We start from the raw sequence: 23,315 nt of genomic DNA on the forward strand, positions 1-23,315 counted from the left end.
TGGGACGAGGGAGGTCAGAGTTCATTTGTTCAAGTTAAGATGACCTGTACCTTTTTACACTATTCTCAAAAATTTTATTAGGAGAACTTGAAGGAGTTTTTCCCTTTTCAAAATGTTTACTTACCCTATCTGAAAACACTTCCTTTCCTCTGTTTCAGACTCAGCCTGTGGTAGGTACCAGCCAACAGCTGAGTGGTACTCCGCATGTGTGTGTGTGTCTGTGTGTAACATGGTAAGTCATTTACTCAAAGGGAAAACAACAACAACAAACCCAGCCACCCCAAATGAAGACAGTAGAAGAGAACTAACTGATTTGTCTGTTGTCTTTCCTGTCAAGATCGCCCTCGCCTTTGCTTTCGTCAGCGGGAAGGACTTTATGTACGAGTCATACAAATGTTTTGCCAGGGCCCGGAGATCAGCAGACTCTGGGTTCAGCTGGTCGATATCACTGGAGATCTCCGCCAACAGCTTCTCCTTCTCGGCCTGTGGCATCCGCCCAAACCTGATGGCTACAGAGGAAGAGAAACGGCAGGATGAATGACTGCGTTATTGTATATATATACATCACAACTTCTTTTATCCTTTCATTCATCAATGGACACTTAGGTTGTTTCCATTTCTTGGCTATTGTAAATAATGCTGTAATGAACATGGTGGGGGAGCGAATGAATTAAGTTGAGTCTTATTAAAAATGTTTTTGTCCTTTAACATCTAAGGGGTGAACTTGCAGTCCTATCAGGCTTTTGACAATGAGTAAGGCTTCGTCTCATGGTCAGTTTTCCACGTTTAACATGTTGATTTTGTAACGGTTGTAGCCTGTAAACGAGACTTATACAACACTATTGCTTTTCATACGACTGTTGCCAATAACTTACGTTTTTCCACCTCTCTTTCTTGAGGAAAAAAAAAATGTACAGATTTAGAGGTTTTGCAGGATTTGGCAACCTAATAACTATCACTTTATTTTCCAGCTCCTTTAAAGTAAAACAAGGAGCAGCCTTATCACCATTATTAAGTAATTTTTAAGTTGGGGTAACATTTTTCAAACTATGTGTAAAGAATAAACACTTGCCTAGGTTTCTTTCCAAGGTCGAGATGAGCAAGACACGACAGCCTCATCTCCTGACCCTGAAGTCTTACTTGACAACATTTAATTCATTCACGAACACCTGTTTGATGGAAGACACTGGCTTGACAGACTGGACTGGGAGACGCAAGGATGAAAGGGACGCGTCTAGGAGATCCCAGATATAAAAGAGCCTAAATATACACGGATTATTCTCTCTCTCATGTACCGCTCTTTACGAGCTCCTTCCTTTCCACCTAAGCCGAGTTTAAGCTTCCGACCCTGGCATGATCTCCCCCTCATGCTCTTTCCTCCACCACTGGACTTACTGAAAGAGTCGTCTTCCCCTTTCTGTCTTACTATTTACTTCCCAACCCACTGCAATCTAGTTTTCCTCATTTAAATTCACCAAAACTTCGCTCTTAAAAGGATCCAGGGGCTTCCCTGGTGGCGCAGTGGTTGGGAGTCGGCCTGCGATGCAGGGGACACGGGTTCACGCCCTGGTCCAGGAAGATCCCACATGCCGCAGAGTGGCTGGGACCATAAGCCATGGCCACTGAGCCTGCGCGTCCGGAGCCGCACAAAAAAAAAAAAAAAAAAAAAGAAACAGGGATCCAAAGCTTTCCTCACAGTCAGATCTAGGGGCCTCTTCTAAGTGCTCATTCTGCTTGAGCTTCCCAGCTTCCTCCCAGCCGTTAATACTGTTGACCTTCTCCACCCTCTTATTTCAAATTTTTCTCACACTGGTTTGTGCTTTTCTGGCTCTCCTATCTTTCTGCCTGCTATATTCCAGACGTCTTTGACAGTGCCTCTTCCTTCACTTATATTCTGCTATTCCTAGTTTGATCTTCTCTCTAACTCAGAAAACGTGCTAATGACTCCTGCCCTCTCTTCCCTGAGATTTGGACCCCTATTTTTCACTTCCTACTGTGTTCCTTTGCACATGGATGCTGGATATTCCACAAATACCTCAAATGCAACATAAAATCAAACTTTTCATTTTCCCCTCCAAACTGTCTCCTCTTACTGTGTTCCTTTCTTGATTAATTCACTCTATCACCCAAACTAGACACCTCAAATAATCTCTGACAACCCCTCTCTCCTCGGACACTTGTATTCATTGGTCACTGCTGAGAGATTTCTCTCAATGCCATTTCTTCTCACCGTTCCCAATGTTTTAGATCACAATATTGCACTGGTCTCCTGATGGTTCTGCCCGATTTTTCCCTCTCTAACTTCTCCTTTTGAGCTGTCAGTAGTTTGGTTTTTGATAATACAGGTCTGATCACTCCCTCGCTTTATAAGAATGTGGTGCTACAGGAAAGGTAAGAAACGCACAGAAGAGGAAGAATGGGGAATTAGAAGTCGGATGGAAAAGAAGGCTTTTGAACTGGGCCTTCAGCACCACATAGGATTTTGACAGGGGACAGAAGGACACAATATTCAGAGCCCCAGACGCATTCTACCACAGGGCACTCTGCAGGAACAGCAAAGTACGCAGTTTGTCTGAAATGTAAGTGGAAAGGGCAGCAAAGGGAAAAGGAGGTGAAGGCTAGATCATGGGCGGTAATGAATACCCTGCAGGTATAAGTACCACAGCTCCTTTAGGACTTTTTACTTTGTTATATTTTCTGAAAGGTAACATGTTGCAGTTTAAATTTATTTGCCATTCAGGCTTTTCTTTTTTTGCAACATACATAGTGCTTCTGTTTACAAGGAAGGAGAGGACTACCTTATAAATGCTAAATGCCACAAAAATCTGTGAAACCATTTTGCTAGCATTTTATGAAGCTGCTAAAAAATTATTTTGAAAGTTGTCGCTTTTTTTTCAATAAAAGAAAAAAATCCATCATTTATATAATAGGATATCCTAATCAGTAAAGCTAAGGTTTCACTAACTTTTTATATTTATAAAAATTATTATTTTTGTCCAAACTGAATGGTATGGGGAAACCTAGCTGAATGACTCATAAGTAATATAAGTCAACTCTTCTTTACTTCAGATTTTTAAAAAAATGCACAGCCTAAACTTATTATTTTATTATTTAGTTCATACAAAAAGCAGCTCTTGAATATTAAATATTCTCTAGTCAAAATTCTTAAAGACTGGGCTTCCCTGGTGGTGCAGTGGTTGAGAGTCCGCCTGCCGACGCAGGGGACGTGGGTTCGTGCCCCGGTCCGGGAAGATCCCACATGATGCGGAGCGGCTAGGCCCGTGAGCCACGGCCGCTGAGCCTGCGCATCCGGAGCCTGTGCTCCGCAACGGGAGAGGCCACAACAGTGAAGAGGCCCACATAACGAAAAAAAAAAAAAAAATTCTTAATGACTAAATTATCCTATTAAAAATAAAGAGGACACATTTAAAAAATATGATTAATGTCAGGGATCTTGACAGCAGGACTTCAAAACACAAATTGTACTTTGAAAAACTATAAAAATGTGTATGAGTATCCATTTGACTGAAGAAGCAACATTAATATACAAGAGTATTTTTATTAAGATTCTACAGATACCAGCATCACTATTTCAAAGTGTAAAACAAGTAGTAGCTGATACAATGATCACTTAGGAATTTGGTTCTTTATTTCTGCTTTACTTTCGCTTAGAGCTTTCCTCTATAGGTGGTGCCTAGACAGGGCATTGAGCTGATTGTGTTCGGGACAACGCAGGAAGACTTCGGAGGCGTCAGTAGGATTGAACCATGGTCTAGAAATGATGGATTGTTAAATACCAAAATAAGTGGAACTTCGTTTATCTTGATCATTATAGAAAAACAAAAACTTTCTTCCCAAAACATATCAATCCAACACCTGGGTGCTTCTTCTACCTAATGCTGGATATTTGAGAAACAACTATGTATCCAAATGGAAGAATTCTGAAATCATGTCCTTCTACGATGTTTAGACTACATGTCACAGTCAAAATGAAAGTTCCATCTGAAGATGGAACCATATACCATGAACCACTAATCAAATATACCATTTATACTTTCCCTACCCCAGACTGCCCTGGATTTGTACTCTGGGGTTACATCGTTATGAGATCATCAAACGTACTGACTTAAATTGCTGAGGAATTGATCAGAACATATGGGAGACCTGATTCAGGCATATAAAAAACATATAGGTGGAAACTTTTAAATTCAGGTAAATGACAGATATCTAGATATTTGGAAGACTGTGGCACTGTCTGTAAGACATGGACTAGCTGGTTGAAAAGTGAGGTAGGTTGTTTGATTTACATAGAATCATAGAATTTTCAAAGTTGAAAGGACGTAGCAATCACTGATTTTTTAAAAATTAATTTATTACTCTTTATTTTTGGTTGTACTGGGTCTTTGCTGCTGTGCCCGGGCTTTCTCTAGTTGTGGCGAGTGGGGGCTGCTCTTCGTTGTGGTGCGTAGGCTTCTCATTGCGGTGGCTTCTCTTGTTGTGGAGCAAGGGCTCTAGGTGCATGGGCTTCAGTAGTTGTGGCACACAGGCTCAGTAGCTGTGGCTTGTAGGCTCTAGAGCGCAGGCTCAGTAGTTGTGGTGCACGGGATTCGCTGCTCTGCGGCATATGGGATCTTCCCGGACCAGGGCTCGAACCTGTGTCGCCTGCATCATTGGCAGGCGGGTTCTTAACCACTGTGCCACCAGGGAAGCCCGCAATCATTGATTTTAGTGATTTTCCAACAATAGTTCCCAGAGTCCCTAGAGATCCTTGAAGGTGACTTCAAAGTCTCCTTCAAAGGTGGGAGCCGATGGCTAACCGGGAAGCTAAATGCACTGAAGGGACTGAACAGAGAGACCAAAGAGCAGAAGGAAAAGTACCACAGAATGGAGAGAATTCACTTTGGGGGATGTTTATTTCTTCTCGTGTGTACTGTGAATAGCAAGGAGCTGATCTTGGGGGCTTCCCTTGTGGCACAGTGGTTAAGAACCCACCTGCCAATGCAGGGGACACAGGTTCGAGTCCAGGACTGGGAAGACCCCACATGCCGCGGGGCAGCTAAGCTCGTGCGTGACAACTACTGAAGCCCGCGCTCCTAGAGCCTGCGAGCCACAACTACTGAAGCCCGTGTGCCACAACTACTGAGCCTGCGCTCCTAGAGCCCGTGCTCTGCAACAAGAGAGGGCACTGCAATGAGAAGTCCGTGCACGGCAATGAAGAGTAGCCCCTGCTCGCCGCAACTAGAGAAAGCCCGAGCACAGCAACGGAACACCCAATACAGTCAAAAATAAAATAAATATTTATATAAAATATTAATATAAAATAAAATAAAAATAAATTTTAAAAAAGAAAATACCAAAAAAAGTATTAAAAGAAAAAAAAAGGAGCTGATCTGGGTATAACCCTAGAAACCTCTTTTGATAAGTTGGTCAGTTATTACATTGAGGTCCATTCACACAAACTACTAAGAAAAAGACTTTCTATAAGAACGGAAACCTCATTACTGTTGGCCTCACAATGGCCAGAGCAAGGAATTTTAAGTAGTTACTACAATATCCTAGAAAACTTTGTATCTGGAAATGTTTCCTTCATCAGGATAATAGACAAAACTAATCAAAACCTACTTGTTGAGGTCCCCTTCATGTGTATAGATCAAATGGATGTTTTCTTTTCTGTGCAACCCGTTCCCATCAAAACCCATGAAAAGGGATTTTCTTAGTCATGTTTGCAATCCTGTAAATGCTGAACTGCATGTGTTTGATGCCATGACACTTAATTTCTTTTTCTTTCTTTCTTTCTTTCTTTCTCTCTCTCTCTCTCTCTCTCTCTCTCTCTCCCTCTCTCTCTCTCTCTCTCCCCCTCCCTCCCTCCCTCCCTCCCTCCCTCCCTCTCTCTCTCTCTCTCTCCCTCCCTCCCTCCCTCTCTCTCCCTCTCTCTCTCTCTCTCCGCCCCGACTTTTCTTTCTTTCTTTTTGCCTGTGCATGAACTAACCAAACACTCTATCAAGACTGCTCCTCTATCTGAATAGAGTAAGCTAATTGTCATAACAAGTCAAAAGATGACCTTATTATCAAGTTCATGATGCTTTCTTTGACTTTTCTGGAAAGATAAAATTATACCATCAATACTATATAGGTTGGACTTTAAATATTATTTGCTTATAAATAATAAGAAATAGGAGATATATTTTATGTGAATGTGTGCAAGCACTAGGAAATATATTTTTCTTCAATATGAAAAGTGACAATTTTTAAAGGACAAAAAAATAAATAGCATTAAAAGCAAAACTGGTCTCCTTTCCTAGGCAGTCTTAGTAATAATGACCTTAAAGTCAAGGATTTCTTCATAAAGATAAAATAAGTTTATTGCGGGCTTCCCTGGTGGCACAGTGCTTAAGAATCTTCCTGCCAATGGAAGGGACATGGGTTTGAGCCCTGGTCCAGGAAAATCCCACATGCTGTGGAGCAACTAAGCCCGTGTGCCACAACTACTGAACCTGTGCTCTAGAACCCGTGAGCCACAACTACTGAGCCCGCATGCCACAACTATTGAAACCGCGTGCCTAGAGCCCGTGCTCTGCAACGGGAGAAGCTACTGCAATGAGAAGTCCGTGCACCACAACAAAGAGTAGCCCCTGCTTGCCACAACTAGAGAAAGCCTGCGTGCAGCAACGAAGACCCAACGCAGCCCAAAAAAAAAAAAAAAAAAGTTTATTGCAACTTGATTGCATCACCTAAAATATAACCCTTGAATTGAAAATTGGTAAAAACGCTTATGTTTTGTGAAGTCTGAAATAAAGAGGAAACTGATGGAATTAAACCAGCAAATTATCTTGCAATTAATGACTGCAGTTGTATACACAGCAGATATAATCAACTGTTGAGGAAAGTTGGACCAAATTTCCATCCTGTCTAGTATAGCTGATGGATCTATTCAAAATATATTCTTACCTTTAGAGGAAATGACCCCATATTATGATACAAATATAATTTTTTAAACTATTTTTAAAGGGTAGAAGATCAGTTCAATTAGTGATTCCCAAATATCTTGATTTCTGCTATAAAAACCAAACATCTGCACGATGGAACAAAAATTTAATTTTCACAGATGCTTTGGAGTCCTTATAGATGAAGACTGACTTCAAATATTATATCTTCTTACCAGATTAGTTTTGAGAGAGGAAAAGGTAAAAGAAAAAAAAAAACAGGGTATATGATGACATGAGACTTTGGATTTAATTTGATTACTTTGGCATTTTATATCTCTTGAACCCATAATTATTTTGGAAAGAACTGATTAATTCTTGACAAATATAATACTACCAAATTACATCAAAATTATTTTTTGTGAGCCAGTCAACCAATGAGAGCCAAATTAAGAACTGTTTCTTCAAACAGCGCTGTCTTCCATGATGTTACTGAGTTAGTGCTACAGTTCATGAAAACATGGGTCTCCTACAGTCCTTCCCTCGTCGACATTCCAAATCATAAGCCTGACTTTAGACACAGGTTTAAAAAGTAGAAAGTTTTACTCTCTTATGTTACTATGGATACTGAAGCTTTGTGGAACTTTAAAATATTTGCTTAATCCACAAATTGTATGCTGCATAAAGTCAAGGATAGTGTTCTACTCATTTTTGCATAGTAAAGAGAAAAAAGGACACATATCTAAATTCTGATACACCACTTAAGTTCCGTATCCAGAAATCAGAATTTTCCTACATTAAAAGTAGAAACTACTATATATAAAATAGATAACTAATAAGAACCTGCTGTATAGCACAGGGAACTCTACTCAATACTCTGTAATGGCCTAAATGGGAAAAGAATCTAAAAAAAAAAAAAAAGAGTGGATATATGTACATGTATAACTGATTCACTTTGCTGTCCACCTGAAACTAACACAAATTTGTAAATCAACTCTACCCCCCAAAATTTTAAAAAAATAAAGTAGAAACTACTGATATATATAAGTAAAGTATAATCTGTTTTTAATACTATTAAAGCAACACAGAAAATTAACCGCAACTATCATTACATTTGTTTCAGAATACTACAGTTATATCCATTATCTCCCAGATTTCCCAGTCTTTACTCCCATCATGGCAGATGCTCAACTGTAAGAGAGAAGGATTCACATTTAAAGCTGAAAAATTCTGACCTAATTGAGAAACGTTTTAGCAGCATGCAGTATTCTGAAATCTGGCAATCGGTGGAAAAACTGTACACGTTTTCAGCAACGGCCCTCACGTCTACTGATCTGGCAGCCATAATGAGAATAGTAAAGTATGTGGCACTCAGGGTTCACTTACCATTATGAGACATCCCCACAGCAAGGCACTTCTGAAAACGACAGTACTGACATTTATTTCTACTTTTTTTGTGGATCCGACAGTTAAGATCACACCTATCATAAATAAGCTTCAATCTGATTGTCCTCCGGAAGAAACCCTGCAAAGGGATATGGAAAAAAAGGAAGCAAATTCTGAGTGTTTGTGACAATGGCTAAAGGTACGCTAGTCTGGGTATCAGAGGCTAAGGTAGGTTCTTGACACATTCTGTCACTGGTGACTTTAGATAAATCACTTAATCTCTCTCAGTTTTCTCTGCTATAATATAAAGAACCAGAGGATCTCCAGTATCCTTTTTTTAGCTCTTAGACAGTGACCACAACCCACTGATGTCATTGAATGCATCTTGGCTCTACATCTGGATTTCAGCAAGCTCTAAGAAGTGCTCTGGCTTTAATGTAATGCAAATAAAACACCATGTAATCAGTTCAGTCTCTCTGTAAATCATTCCAACAGCATGCCCCAGCCTTATAATTGTGCTAAGCAGTTTGGCAAAGTTATAGTCATTTCATTCTAAAACATGAGCAGGGCCAATAAAAATCCACATGTGGATAATTTTTTGGAATTCTCTATGTTGCATAATTTCCTACAGAATTGGTTTCATTTATTTATGCATTTGAAAGAGTGCTCCATAATCGTTGTAGCCTACAAACAAGAAGAGATAACAGAAAATAACATGAGAAGTAATACATAAATCCTCAGAAAATTGACAGCTATCTCAAAATAGCAAATATGTCCATTTGAGGCTAACTGAATTCTATTACATTTACATATTTTTGAAAGACCAGAAAAAAAATTCTAATGAGAAACATTTTCTTACTCCATTTTTTTGTTATTGTTCAGAATATTCCTACTCATTTCTATTGTGCTCATCTTCATGAAACTCACTTCTTAATTCTTTCAAATGTATCTGGCCCTGTTTGACACAAAAAGCAATGAATTAGGACTGACTCTACCACTGACATGCATTTGGACTTTCTCCAGATTTCTACCTTGAACTCTAGACAAGTATGTTCAGCTGCTTACTTGACATCTTCACTTGGAAATCTAAAACCATCTCTAACCCAGCAGGTCCAACTGTGAAGTCCTAATCATACCCTGCAAGCTTATTTCACTGCAGCTCTCTCTATCTCAGCTGATACAACTCCAACCTTGAAGTCACTCTCAACTTCTTTCTCTCATGAAGAAAAGCTCTTGCTCTAAATACACAATTGCCTGTTTCCCTCACTGCATTCAAGTTGTGCTAACACCTCGACTTCTCAGTGAGGCTTATCTATCTTATTTCATACTGTGGCCTGTCCCTGTCCCCAACTCTCCTTGGCAGTTCTTGTTCTCCTTTACTCTGTTCTTCTTTTTTCCCAATAGCCTTTATGACTTCCTAACATACCATATAATTTACTTATTATATGTATGTTTATTTTCTGCTCTTCCCCTACTGTCTAACTAAAATTGTGAGCTCCTGGGAGAAGGGATGGTCTCTTATGCCCCTAGATGTAACCCAAACGCCAACAACAGTGCTACATTAAAATATGTTGAGTAAATATGTGTGTCATTTAACTTCCTTTCTAGGCCATCTCTGATATTTTGTGATTCTAAACTATGACTGAGATACTACAAGGCCACTGGCACACTCCTTTCCTTTCAGTTTTTGTTGCTATCTTATTAGAGGCAATAGTTACAAACGTGTAGGAAATACATGTGACTATAAAACATAATAAGATAATTATCACACACGAGCCCCTTGTTCAACCCAAGATTTAAAATCATAACCAGCCACTTGCATGCACTTATGAGTTCTTCCCTTATCTAACTCCTGCCTCTGTGGCCTCTTGACAATATAATCATTATCCCCAATTTTGAGTTTATCGTTTCCTTGACCTTTAAGAAAATATAGTTTTATCACACAATCTATAAAACTAAATAATACGTTGCTTAGGTATGCTAGTTTGCGGGCTTTATTAAGTAGTATCATACTATATACAGGTATTGCAAATATATTCCCCTCTCTATGACTTACGATCCTCGAAGTTTACTATTTCAGTCTTTTTTTTTTTAACTTGTAAACCTTTTCATTTTGCTTTCATTCTTGAAAGATCACAGGGTACTCAGTTTTTCCTCTTAACACTCTGAATTCCATTGTCCCTGTGCTTTCATTGTTTCTGTTGAGATGTCTGTTGTCAATTGACTTTGGTTGCATTTATATATTCTCTTTGTTTTTCACATTCTGCAGTTTTACTGCAGTGCGTCTAGCCATGGATTTCTTTCATTTATCTTCTTGCACATGGTTTCTGCATCATGGTTTCACTTGTTCATCAGCTCTGGTACTCCAATTAGTTAAATGTTAGGATTTCTTTTCAATCCTTCAATATTTCCCAACTTCTCTTTTATATTTTTCATCTTCTTACCATTAATTACTCATTAATGTTCATCACGAAGGTAAACATCAGAACAGCCAAATAAGATGACAAAAAATATATAATGACAATGGCAAAAGTAAGTAAAAGCAAACTTTTCTCACCAAAGTTCATCAGTAAGAAGAGTTCTATACGTTACTATTCATCACTAAAGAAGACATATTTTTAATATTCAGAGATCCTATGAATACTTAAAGAACTAAAAGAGGCTTCAAATTCTAGCAGATTCTGGGTAGGACATATTCTTTAAGACATTGTTGGTCTCATTCTTAGTAATTTCTTTGCATATATCTTTCAGTTCAGTAATCCTTTCTTCTCCTGTTTCTAGTATGTTATTTAACCCTTGTATTGAATTTTTATTTCAATGATTGCATTTTTCACTTTTAGAAGTTTCACCTGTTTTCAGAGCTGTTGGTCAGGTAGTCTATTATTGCTCATTCATTGCTATGATTCTGCCCTCTATCTTTGAACAATTCATACACAGCTGTTGTACATTCTGTATCAGGCAATTCCAATATCTGCTTTCCTTGGGTAGGAGTGGAGAGGCCTAAGTCTGTTTTTTTGTTTATTTGTTCACTTCTGGTGAATGTCATCAAGTTGATTGCCTACTTAAGTGTTTGCTGACATTTTATTTTGAACTCATTTCTTGACCTTAAACTGTGAGAATCCTACAGGGTCTAAATTGGGAATTCTTTCCTCCAAAGAGAATTTAAAGATCCTTCTGTTGAAAACCAGGAGTGACACTGGCTTATGACTATTTCAGACTCTCTTGAGAATTGTGGCTCAACTCAGAAGCCCCAGACTCAGCTGCTCCTCACTGACAGCTCAGAATACTGACATAGGCATCTACCTGTAGGGCAATGCTGCACCTCAGTATTCCTATGGGCATCTATCATGAGGAAACTCTGCCCTGCCCCTCCAAGTATGCCTGCAGCTACATCTCAAGACCTAGGATTTTTTGTTTGTTTGTTTTGCTATTAATGTTTTGGAGAGTTTTCCCTACCTCTTGTGAGATCACTAATATCTCAAACGGTATGTCCTGTGTAGGGTATGCTGGAAAGTTAAGCCTCTTTAATTCTCAAAGGGTTATAAGAAGGTTTAAATATTTAAAAGCCATTTTCCCCACAATGATACACACAAGGCTCAAGTACAGAACTGTTGTCACTGATAAATACTGGTGAGAAATTTTGTTTTGATTTTTGCCATTGTGACCATATATTTTTTATGATATCCTTGACTGCTTCTCTGATGTTCACTGTTAAAACCTAATATTAGTGGTTGAAAATGCTGCTTGGCTAGCTGACAGGTCCCAGAGTACTCACCTATTTGGCATGGTTGGAGAGGAAGGCTTTTTAATAAGAGAACTATGTTTTTTAAGCTTAACCCCTATAATGTAATTTTTTGTTTTGACTCCTATGATGTCTTTCAAAGTGTATCACATTCTTTTTATAATGATTCCAATGTTGAAGGATAATCATTCTGTATATCATTTACGTACTGACTATGCACCTAAAATCTTGAACTAAATACATACAGACTCCAGCACAATCTTGGAATTTACTTTTACTTTTCTTTTAAGACTAAGTTCATGATAACCAACCATTTTCTTGCAATTTGACTCTTTCAAGAAATCTAGAGAGGAAGATACAAGGCTCTCAGTGTTTCTTCTGTAAAATTATTTCTTGACTTGAAGAATGAAGCAGGCTTCTCAAAAGTTTCTTCATATTGCCAATAAAGAAACACTCTCTAACAACACTCTTTTTTATTGGGTCAGCGTCCATAAAGTGATGTGCAATTCCAACAGCTCACAGTTCTGATTATCATGAAGTCTGTGAACTGGTGTGATGGAGATGCACCAGTCACCATTTCAGAAAATGGTTTTGTGTATATTTTTATTATAAAGTCTTCATATTTGCTTGTGAGAACGTAATGCCTGTTTTTTGTTTTTTCTGCTTTAAAAAAAACTTCTCCAACCTATCCTTCATTGTTTTACAAGCAACAAAACTTCAGGTGCAATGAGACCTAAGAGCGGTATTGTTAAGTTTACAATGAGATTAAACGCCCTGTGTTGGACCTGCATTCAGCTTTATCATGAAATGGTATGGCCCATAGGGGCTGAATCAACGAGCTGCCACTGGCACATGGGAATATACTAAAAACTCTTTCTGAGGTAGGATACAAAAAATACATAGAAATACAAAAACAGGGCTTCCCCAGTGGCGCAGTGGTTGAGAGTCCGCCTGCCGATGTGGGGGACATGGGTTCGTGCCCCGGTCCGGGAGGATCCCACATGTCGCGGAGCGGCTGGGCCCGTGAGCCATGGCCGCTGAGCCTGCGCGTCCGGAGCCTGTGCTCCGCAGCAGGAGAGGTCACAGCAGTGAGAGGCCCGCGTACTGCAAAAAAACCCCCAAAAACAAAAAAACAAAACCAGATTATACTCTATTGTATGGTAGATTGTGCTTCCTTATGCCTTTAGCTAAGTCTATGGTTCTAAAATGATCTTTCACTAAAGGCATAAAAATATGATGAAAACCGACTAGAGAAAAAAATAAGTGTCCAAATTGTAAGCAATAAATGCCAGCTGTGAAAGCTGTAGAACTTATTAGTCTTTCAGTAGCTACAGGTTATACATTGCCTAAATCTGTAATGTTAACAACCAAATACTCCATCACTGTTTCCCTGTAATCCAAACCCAATCTTTTTATTCCTATCTGAATTTTGGCAAGGATCACCAACATAAACCTGTTTCACTGGCACTGTAAAGCTGTTTAAAAAGACCTACTGACAGTTATCTTAAGGATTATAACTATTTTTTGCAATCCATAAATTAGTTTTCAGGTTTGTGGTCAACTGTATTTTAATTATGGGTATAGCCCACATTCTACTGAAATGACAAATGTTAAATTGCCAAACCACCTTTCAGAAAATACATACAGGTGAGTCTAACACGTGTGTGAATTTCATTTTCACTGAGTATTGTTGATGAACTGAGGTGATATCTTTGATTACTGACAGCCACTGGTCTAATTTAGCTGCATTCAGAGTGTGGCAGCAATTTTGTTTAACTCCACAGTAGCAAAGAATGAGTCAGTATGTCTTCAGCTTCATTCCTTGTAACAGTGGTTCTCAAACTTTTTGGTCTCCATATCCCTTTACTCTATTTTTTTTTTTTTTTTTTTTTGCGGTACACGGGCCTCTCACTGCTGTGGCCTCTCCTGTTGCGGAGCACAGGCTCCAGAAGCGCAGGCTCAGCAGCCATGGCTCACGGGCCCAGCCGCTCCGCGGCATGTGGGATCCTCCCGGACCAGGGCACGAACCCGTGTCCCCTGCATCAGCAGGCGGACTCTCAACCACTGCGCCACCAGGAAAGCCCACACCCCTTTACTCTTGTACAAATTGTTGAGGTTTCCAAAGAGCTTTTGTTTAGGTGGGCTATACCTATTAGCATTGATCAGACTAGAAATAAAACCTGAGAAATTACTATGCACAAGAACACACAAGCCACATTCCATCAGGCATCAGAACTATGCTAACATTCCATGTCATGTAGTTTCTGGAACACTCCACTTACAGTCCTGAGAGAATGAAAAAGGTAAATAACAACTTATTATTATTATGAAAATATCGTCAACCTCATGGGTGTCTTGAAAGGGTCTTAGGGACCCCATTCCCAGATCACAATTTGAGAACTGATGACTTATATACTTGAAGAAGCCAAATTACATTATTCCTCTAACGTTTTTCTTGTTCTTATCTTTAAAATGACCAGATGTCTATTTTCCCTTCCAAGGATAGCATAACCTTCCTTGCATTTTAGTCTAGGAAGTCTGTAATCCATATTTTGGATGGTTTCCAAGTTACTGCAGGTTACTATACTATACTGTTAATTTTTTTCTACTGTTTTTCTTTATTTGTTTATATCTGGTACGTGAAGGACTCCCCTAGATTCGTCAGGTCTTAAGTGTTCATTCTCCATTTTTGCCTTAGAACATTTCTGTTTGTAACTCGAGGGCACTTGGGTTTTCTCCTCCCTGTTTTCTTTTTGCTACTTTTCTTCTTTGCTTTCTTTTATCTTCTAAGTTTTTATGCCCTCAGAACTTAGCTACTTACAATATTTGTCTTTCAGTTTTTAGCTGTTCTCAGAAATGTTAAAACTCTCTACAGGCAGAAGCAAGAAGAACAACAATCCTGCAGCCTGTGGAACAAAACCCACATTCACAGAAAGATAGACAAGATGAAAAGGCAGAGGGCTATGTACCAGATGAAGGAACAAGATAAACCCCCAGAAAAGCAGCTAAGTGAAGTGGAGATAGGCAACCTTCCAGAAAAAGAATTCAGAATAATGATAGTGAAGATGATCCAGGACCTCAGAAAAAGAATGGAGGCAAAGATCGAGAAGATGCAGGAAATGTTTAACAAAGACCTAGGAGAATTAAAGAACAAACAAACAGAGATGAACAATACAATAACTGAAATGAAAAATACACTAGAAGGAATCAATAGCAGAATAACTGAGGCAGAAGAACGGATAAGTGACCTGGAAGACAGAATTGTGGAATTCACTGCTGTGGAACAGAATAAAGAAAAAAGAATGAAAAGAAATGAAGATAGCCTAAGAGACCTCTGGGACAACATTAAACGAAACAACATTCGCATTATAGGGGTCCTAGAAGGAGAAGAGAGAGAGAAAGGACCAGAGAAAATATGTGAAGAGATTATAGTCGAAAACTTCCCTAACATGGGAAAGGAAATAGCCACCCAAGTCCAGGAAGCGCAGAGTCCCATACAGGATAAACCCAAGGAGAAACATGCCGAGACACATAGTAATAAAATTGGCAAAAATTAAAGACAAAGAAAAATTATTGAAAGCAGCAAGGGAAAAACGACAAATAAAATACAAGGGAACTCCCATAAGGTTAACAGCTGATTTCTCAGCAGAAATGCTACAAGCCAGAAGGGAGTGGCATGAAAAACGTAAAGTGATGAAAGGAAAGAACCTACAATCAAGATTACTCTACCCGGCAAGGATCGCATTCAGATTCGATGGAGAAATCAAAAGCTTTACAGAGAAGCAAAAGCTAAGAGAATTCAGCACCACCAAACCAGCTCTACAACAAATGCTAAAGGAACTTCTCTAAGTGGGAAACACAAGAGAAGAAAAGGACCTACAAAAACAAACCCAAAACAATTAAGAAAATGGTCATAGGAACATACATATCAATAAGTACCTTAAACGTGAATGGATTAAATGCTCCAACCAAAAGACACAGGCTTGCTGAATGGATACAAAAACAAGAGACCCACTTCAGACCTAGGGATACATACAGGCTGAAAGTGAAGGGATGGAAAAACGTATTCCATGCAAATGGAAATCAAAAGAAAGCTGGAGCAGAAATACTCATATCAGATAAAATAGACTTGAAAATAAAGAATGTTACAAGAGACAAGGAAGGACACTACCTAATGACCAAGGGATCAATCCAAGAAAAAGATATAACAATTATAATATAGGAGCACCTCAATACATAAGGCAACTGCTAACAGCTATAAAAGAGGAAATCGACAGTAACACAATAGTGGGGGACTTTAACACCTCACTTACACCAATGGACGGATCATCCAAAATGAAAATAAATAAGGAAACAGAAGCTTTAAATGACACAATAGACCAGATAGATGTAATTGATATTTATAGGACATTCCATCCAAAAACAGCAGATTACACCTCTCAAGTGTGCATGAAACATTCTCCAGGATAGATCACATCTTGGGTCACAAATCAAGCCTCAGTAAATTTAAGAAAATTGAAATCATATCAAGCATCTTTTCTGACTACAACGCTATGAGATTAGAAATGAATTACAGGGAAAAAAATGTAAAAAACACAAACACATGGAGGCTAAACAATACGTTACTAAATAACCAAGAGATCGCTGAAGAAATCAAAGAGGAAATCAAAAAATACCTAGAGACAAATGACAATGAAAACACGACGATCTGAAACCTATGGGATGCAGCAAGGGCAGTTCTAAGAGGGAAGTTCATAGCTATACAAGCCTACCTCAAGAAACAAGAAAAATCTCAAATAAACAATCTAACCTTACACCTGAAGGAACCAGAGAAAGAAGAACAAACAGAACCCAAAGTTAGCAGAAGGAAAGAAATCATAAAGATCAGAGCAGAAACAAATGAAATAGAAACAAAGAAAACAATAGCAAAGATCAATAAAACTAAAAGCTGGTTCTTTGAGAAGATAAGCAAAATTGATAAACCATTAGCCAGACTCATCAAGAAAAAGAGGGAGAGGACTCAAATCATTAAAATTAGATGTGAAAAAGAAGTTACAACAGACACCGCAGAAATACAAAGCATCCTAATAGACTACTACAAGCAACTCTATGCCAATAAAATGGACAACCTGGAAGAAATGGACAAATTCTTAGAAAGGTATAACCTTCCAAGACTGAACCAGGAAGAAATAGAAAATATGAAGAGACAAATCACAAGTAATGAAAATTGAAACCGTGATTAAAAATCTTCCAACAAACAAAAGTCTAGGACCAGATGGTTTCACAGGTGAATTCTACCAAACATTTAGAGAAGAACTAATGCCCATCCTTCTCAAACTCTTCCAAAAAATTGCAGAGGAAGGAACACTCCCAAACTCATTCTATGAGGCCACCATCACGCTGATACCAAAATCAGACAAAGATACTACAAAAAAAGAAAATTACAGACCAATATCACTCATGAACATAGATGCAAAAACCCTCAACAAAATACTAGCAAACAGAATCCAACAACACATTAAAAGGATCATACACCATGATCAAGTGGGATTTATCCCAAGGATGCAAGGATTCTTCAATATATGCAAATCAGTCAATGTGATACACCATATTAACACTGAAGGAGAAAAACCATATGATCATCTCAATAGATGCAGAAAAAGCTTTTGACAAAATTCAACACCCATTCCTGCCTGCTCCATAACTCTGGAGAGTTATGATAAAAACTCTCCAGAAAGTGGGCAGAGAGGGAACCTACCTCAACATAATGAAGGCCATATATGACAAACCCACAGCAAACATCATTCTCAATGGTGAGAAACTGAAAGCATTTCCTCTAAGATCAGGAACAAGACAAGGATGTCCACTCTCACCACTATTATTCAACATAGTTTTGGAAGTCCTAGCCATGGCAATCAGAGAAGAAAAAGAAATAAAAGGAACACAAATTGGAAAAGAAGAAGTAAAACTGTCACTGTTTGCAGATGACATGATACTATATATAGAGAATCCTAAAAATGCCACCAGAAAACTAGTAGAGCTAATCAATGAATTTGGTAAAGTTGCAGGATACAAAATTAATACACAGAAATCTCTTGCATTCCTATACACTAATGATAAAAAATCTGAAAGAGAAATTAAGGAAACACTCCCATTTACCATTGCAACAAAAAGAATAAAATACCTAGGGAGACAAACGACCTGTATGCAGAAAACTGTAAGACACTGATGAAAGAAATTAAAGATGATACAAACAGATTCAGAGATATACCATGTTATTGGACTGGAAGAATCAAATTGTGAAAATGACTATACTACCCAAAGCAATCTACAGATTCATTGCAATCCCTATCGAATTACCAATGGCATTTTTTTACAGAACTAGAACAAAAAATCTTAGAATTTGTATGGAGACACAAAAGACCCCAACTAGCCAAAGTAGTCTTGAGGGAAAAAAACACAGCTGGAAGAATCAGACTCCCTGACTTCAGACTATACTACAAAGCTACAGTAATCAAGACAGTATGGTACTGGCACAGAAACAGAAATATAGATCAGTGGAACAGGACAGAAAGCCCAGAGATAAACCCATGCACCTATGGTCAACTAATCTATGACAAAGGAGGCAAGGATATACAATGGAGAAAAGACAGTCTCTTCAATAAGGGGTGCTGGGAAAACTGGATAGCTACATGTAAAAGAATGAAATCAGAACACTCCCTAACACCATACACAAAAAGAAACTCAAAATGAATTCAAGACCTAAATGTAAGACCGGACACTATAAAACTCTTAGAGGAAAACATAGGAAGAACACTCTTTGACATAAATCACAGCAAGATCTTTTTTGATCCACCTCATAGAGTAATGGAAATAAAACCAAAAATAAACAAATGGGACCTAATGAAACTTAAAAGCTTTCGCACAGCAAAGGAAACCATAAACAAGACGAAAAGACAACCCTCAGAATGGGAGAAAATATTTGCAAACGAATCAACAGACAAAGGATTAATCTCCCAAATATATAAACAGCTCATGCAGCTCAATATTAAAGAAACAAACAATCCAATCCAAAAATGGGCAGAAGACCTAAATAGACATTTCTCCAAAGAAGACATACAGATGGCCAAGAAGAACATGAAAAGCTTCTCAACATCACTAATTATTAGAGAAATGCAAATCAAAACTACAATGAGCTATCACCTCACACCAGTTAGAATGGGCATCATCAGAAAATCTACAAACAACAAATGCTGGAGAGGGTGTGGAGAAAAGGGAACCCTCTTGCACTGCTGGTGGGAATGTAAATTGATACAGCCACTATGGAGAACAGTATGGAGGTTCCTTAAAAATCTACAAATAGAATTGCCATATGATGCAGCAATCCCACTACTGGGCATATACCCAGAGAAAACCATAATTCAGAAAGACACATGCACCCCAATGTTCATTGCAGCACTATTTACAACAGCCAGGACATGGAAGCAACCTAAATGCCCATCGACAGATGAACGGATAAAGAAGATGTGGTACATATATACAGTGGAATATTACTCAGCCATAAAAAGGAACGAAATTGGGTCATTTGTTGAGACGTGGATGGATCTAGAGAGACTGTCATACAGAGTGAAGTAAGTCAGAAAGAGAAAAACAAATATCGTATATTAACGCATGTAGGTGGAACCTAGAAAAATGGTACAGATGAACCGGTTTGCAGGGCAGAAGTTGAGACACAGATGTAGAGAACAAACGTATGGACATTAAGGGGGGAAGCCCCGGGGGTTGTTGTTGGTGGTGTGATGAATTGGGCGATTGGGATTGACATGTATACACTGATGTGTATAAAACTGATGACTAATAAGAACCTACTGTATAAAAAAATAAAATAAAATTTAAAAAAAAATTTCAGAAAGAAAAAAAACCACCTCTCTACAAATATCTGATGAACAGAATCACAGTGAAACTATTTGCTTAAGGCTTCTAGTTTTCTAAGTGTTTTACCAGCCCATAAAAATAATAATTTATTGTGGAAACTTAGCCAACCATACTTTTATTTATCAGCATAAATTACCAACATGACCAAAAGTAAATGATTTCTTTGGGTATTTCTCAGAATTTAGCCACTATTTCCTCAAAATTATATAAATCTAACTCAATAAAATGACATGTTCTTACTACTCCTTGGGAAGATAATGATTTCATATAAGATCACAGATACTTTAGTTTGGTTTCAATCACAGAATGAATGGGTTTTCGTGTTTTAAACGAAAGCCATCTCTTGCCAGTAGTATTTCAAGGAGTCATTTTGGAATTTTAGAACTTAGAGATGAATAAGAAGCCCTCGGGGAGCTAATCTAACCAAGCTGTTTTACACACGAGGTGTCTGAAGGCTGAAGTGCTCATGTGATTGGTTAGGGACCTTGGGCAAGTGGCCAGGTGACCACTAGCTTGTCTCTTTCACTTTATTAAATTGCCTTTGGAGTAATAAACTATTGGACTGAAGAGGTTTTAGAGATCATCTAATTCAACACCATCATTTTATAGAACTGAAAACTTAGACAGAATATGGTTTAAAAATGATAATATGCAAAAGTATCTTGCACAATATCTGGCGCATAGTAGAAATTCAATAAATATTAACTTCCTTTTTTGGCCCATGGTCCAGCTAGGAACCCAGATATTCTAACACCTACCTAACTGCTGTCATATATCATTATTCTGAACAAAAAAGCCCAACTGACGATTGAATCTGATCTTACCTTTTATAAGCAGCATTATTTTATAAGGTAAGTATTTATGAACAATTTATTCTGAGCCCTGGAGTATATAATAAGTACTATTCGATTACTATTTTATTCATTGAGCCTATTAGAATTAATTCTTTTAAAATACGAACTACATTTTAAAATATGAGTAGAGGGACTTCCCTGGTGGCGCAGTGGTTAAGAATCCGCCTGCCAATGCAGAGGACACAGGTTCGAGCCCTGGTCCAGGAAGATCCCACATGCCGCGGAGCAGCTAAGCCCGTGCGCCACAACGACGGAGCCTGAGCTCTAGAGCCCATGAGCCACAATTACTGAGTTTGCGTGCCACAACTACTGAAGCCTGCACGCCTAGAGCCCTGTGCTCCGCAACAAGAGAAGCCACCGCAGTGAGAAGCCCACGCAATGCAACGAAGAGCAGCCCCCGCTCACCACAACTAAAAAAAGCCCGCGCACAGCAATGAAGACACAACGCAGCCAAATTAATTAATTAAAAAAATAAAAATAAAATAAAATATGAGATTAACATTTTCTTAATAATTGGGCAGAATATTACTAAATGAACTTTCCAAAATACCCTTTTTCACAAAGAAAAGAGGTGAGGAGAAAGAGTACCTCCTTTCCAAAACAGTTACATCGCTTTGCCTGCTCCTAACACATAGCTCAAACTGATGCTGGAACAAGAAAGCACAGAGCACTGGTTTAGGAGTCATAAGATATACGTTCTGGTCCTGGCTCTGCCACTTACTGATGGATGACCATGGGCAAGTCTCACTGATTCATGATTTCTACACCTGTAAAGTGGCCATACATAAGTTTGACTTTATAGGACCGTTCTAAGGCTCAAATGAAGATTATCTATCTATCCATCTATCTATCTATCTATCTATCTACCTACCTATCTACCTACCTACCTACCTACCTACCTATCTATCTATCTATCGGGTCCTACATAAACAGAATATTCCATGGTATAGTGAAAAACAATATAGAATATTCAGGAAATCCGGGTACCGGTCTGGGTCAGCTCATCACTGTCTTTCCATGATACCTTGAACAAGTGACTTTTTTTTTTTTTTTTTTTTAATCTGCAAAATGCAAGGTTCAAATTAGATGGTGCTGCACAGGACCAATTTGGAAAAAGGGAAGTGAGGCAAAGTAGCCTTGCTTTGAACAATTTTCTTAGGTTTTCAAGTATTATATCATTTGAAGAATGGGTTTTGCCAAAAATATTTAAAAGCTTCACAATGTTATCTCAGTTCTTTGCCATCTGTTTGCAACAGGAAATGAAATAATAGGTACATTTTCAGCAAATTATTTCAAAAAAGAAAAAATGTTTTTTTTACCTTGCATCCTTCACAAGCATGAACTCCGTAGTGGAACCCTGAAGCTTTATCCCCGCAGACACGGCATTCAATTGCCATGAGGGAGTTGGAAGGCTCTTCGTGAGGCTTATTGTACAGCTGAGTCTTTTCAGAATAGTAAGGTGGGGATGCAGGCTCCACTTTGATTGCACCTGTGTAGAGAAAAACACGAGCAGGTAATTATCACGTGAAAAACAATGCCCGACAAGCAACAGGGAAGTCACTATAGTACACCTTGCTGCCATTATTTTATTATTTAAGTTAGATGCACTATGGAACGTGAAAAATACACAGGAAAAAGTAGGCTTTGTCATCACAGGCAAGTCGCAACACCTCTGAGCCCCACCTGTGAAAAAAAATGGGGTTAACTCTGTGGTTAACTTTTAACTTTGTGGTTCTATGACCGTCCAATACCTCGGAACACTAAAGCTCTAACAGGCAACATATGGTATTTCAGATCATTAAGGTTACTTTGCTACATAATGTGCTGTATTTGGCATTCGTGACAATATTAAATTATACATTTGAATTTAAATGTTGCATTTTAGAAGTGTTTTAAAACCACTCTTGAAAAGGAAACAGAAGGAACATTGCCATGAAAAGGTATGGTAAGCCCAGCTTGAAGGTACATGAAAAATAAGAGAGCAGGTTCCCATCAATGTTGAGTCAGAAAAGATGGTTTGTAAAATGATCTCTGATAGAGAGAGGCCCTATGGAAAGCAAGCACTATCTTTCCATTGGTCAGGATCAGGCCTGTTAAATTTTCATATCAGGCTCCAACTGAAAGCCACACATATAAATATAACCAAGTATATCATTTATCTTAAAAAAAAAAAACTAGAACTACAGGAAGTTCTTACTTATTGTCAAGTAATGGCTGCAGTTACATGGTGGTGGCTCTGGAAAAACAGCATATCAGCAAAGAGATAAAAATCAAGGAAAGAGCATCATAGAAATTTAATCTTGAAAAGTGCAGCTTTAGTTTTTCTCGAGTCTGATGGCTTGATGTGAACTGCGTTAATGGCATGGGGATTTATCAATAGCCTACAACGTCAACATTTAAATTTGTGCTGAAAAATAGGTTTCACTGGAAGCTGTTCAAACTGCAGAATTAGTAAAGATGCAACAGTGATTTAGA

At 38.4% G+C, this 23,315-nt stretch overlaps 1 protein-coding gene across 6 annotated transcripts in view; it reads right to left on the bottom strand.

The window, feature by feature from the left end:
- Nucleotides 1-23,315, bottom strand: part of PPARG (peroxisome proliferator activated receptor gamma) — a 171,860-nt gene that overhangs the window by 26,490 nt on the left and 122,055 nt on the right. For 5 of the 6 annotated variants that reach the window (XM_060161140.1, XM_060161142.1, XM_060161141.1 and 2 more), the window contains 3 exons: nt 22,160-22,329; nt 8,310-8,448; nt 310-509 (listed from right to left, as the gene is read on the bottom strand). In XM_060161140.1, the coding sequence (XP_060017123.1) occupies nt 310-509; nt 8,310-8,448; nt 22,160-22,329 (509 nt within the window). Of the gene's footprint in view, nt 1-309; nt 510-8,309; nt 8,449-22,159; nt 22,330-23,315 lie in introns of those variants that run through there. The other variant, XM_060161143.1, reaches the window with a different exon arrangement.

Source organism: Lagenorhynchus albirostris, chromosome 10 (genome assembly GCF_949774975.1).
Source record: "Lagenorhynchus albirostris chromosome 10, mLagAlb1.1, whole genome shotgun sequence".
Lineage (NCBI taxonomy): Eukaryota > Metazoa > Chordata > Mammalia > Artiodactyla > Delphinidae > Lagenorhynchus > Lagenorhynchus albirostris.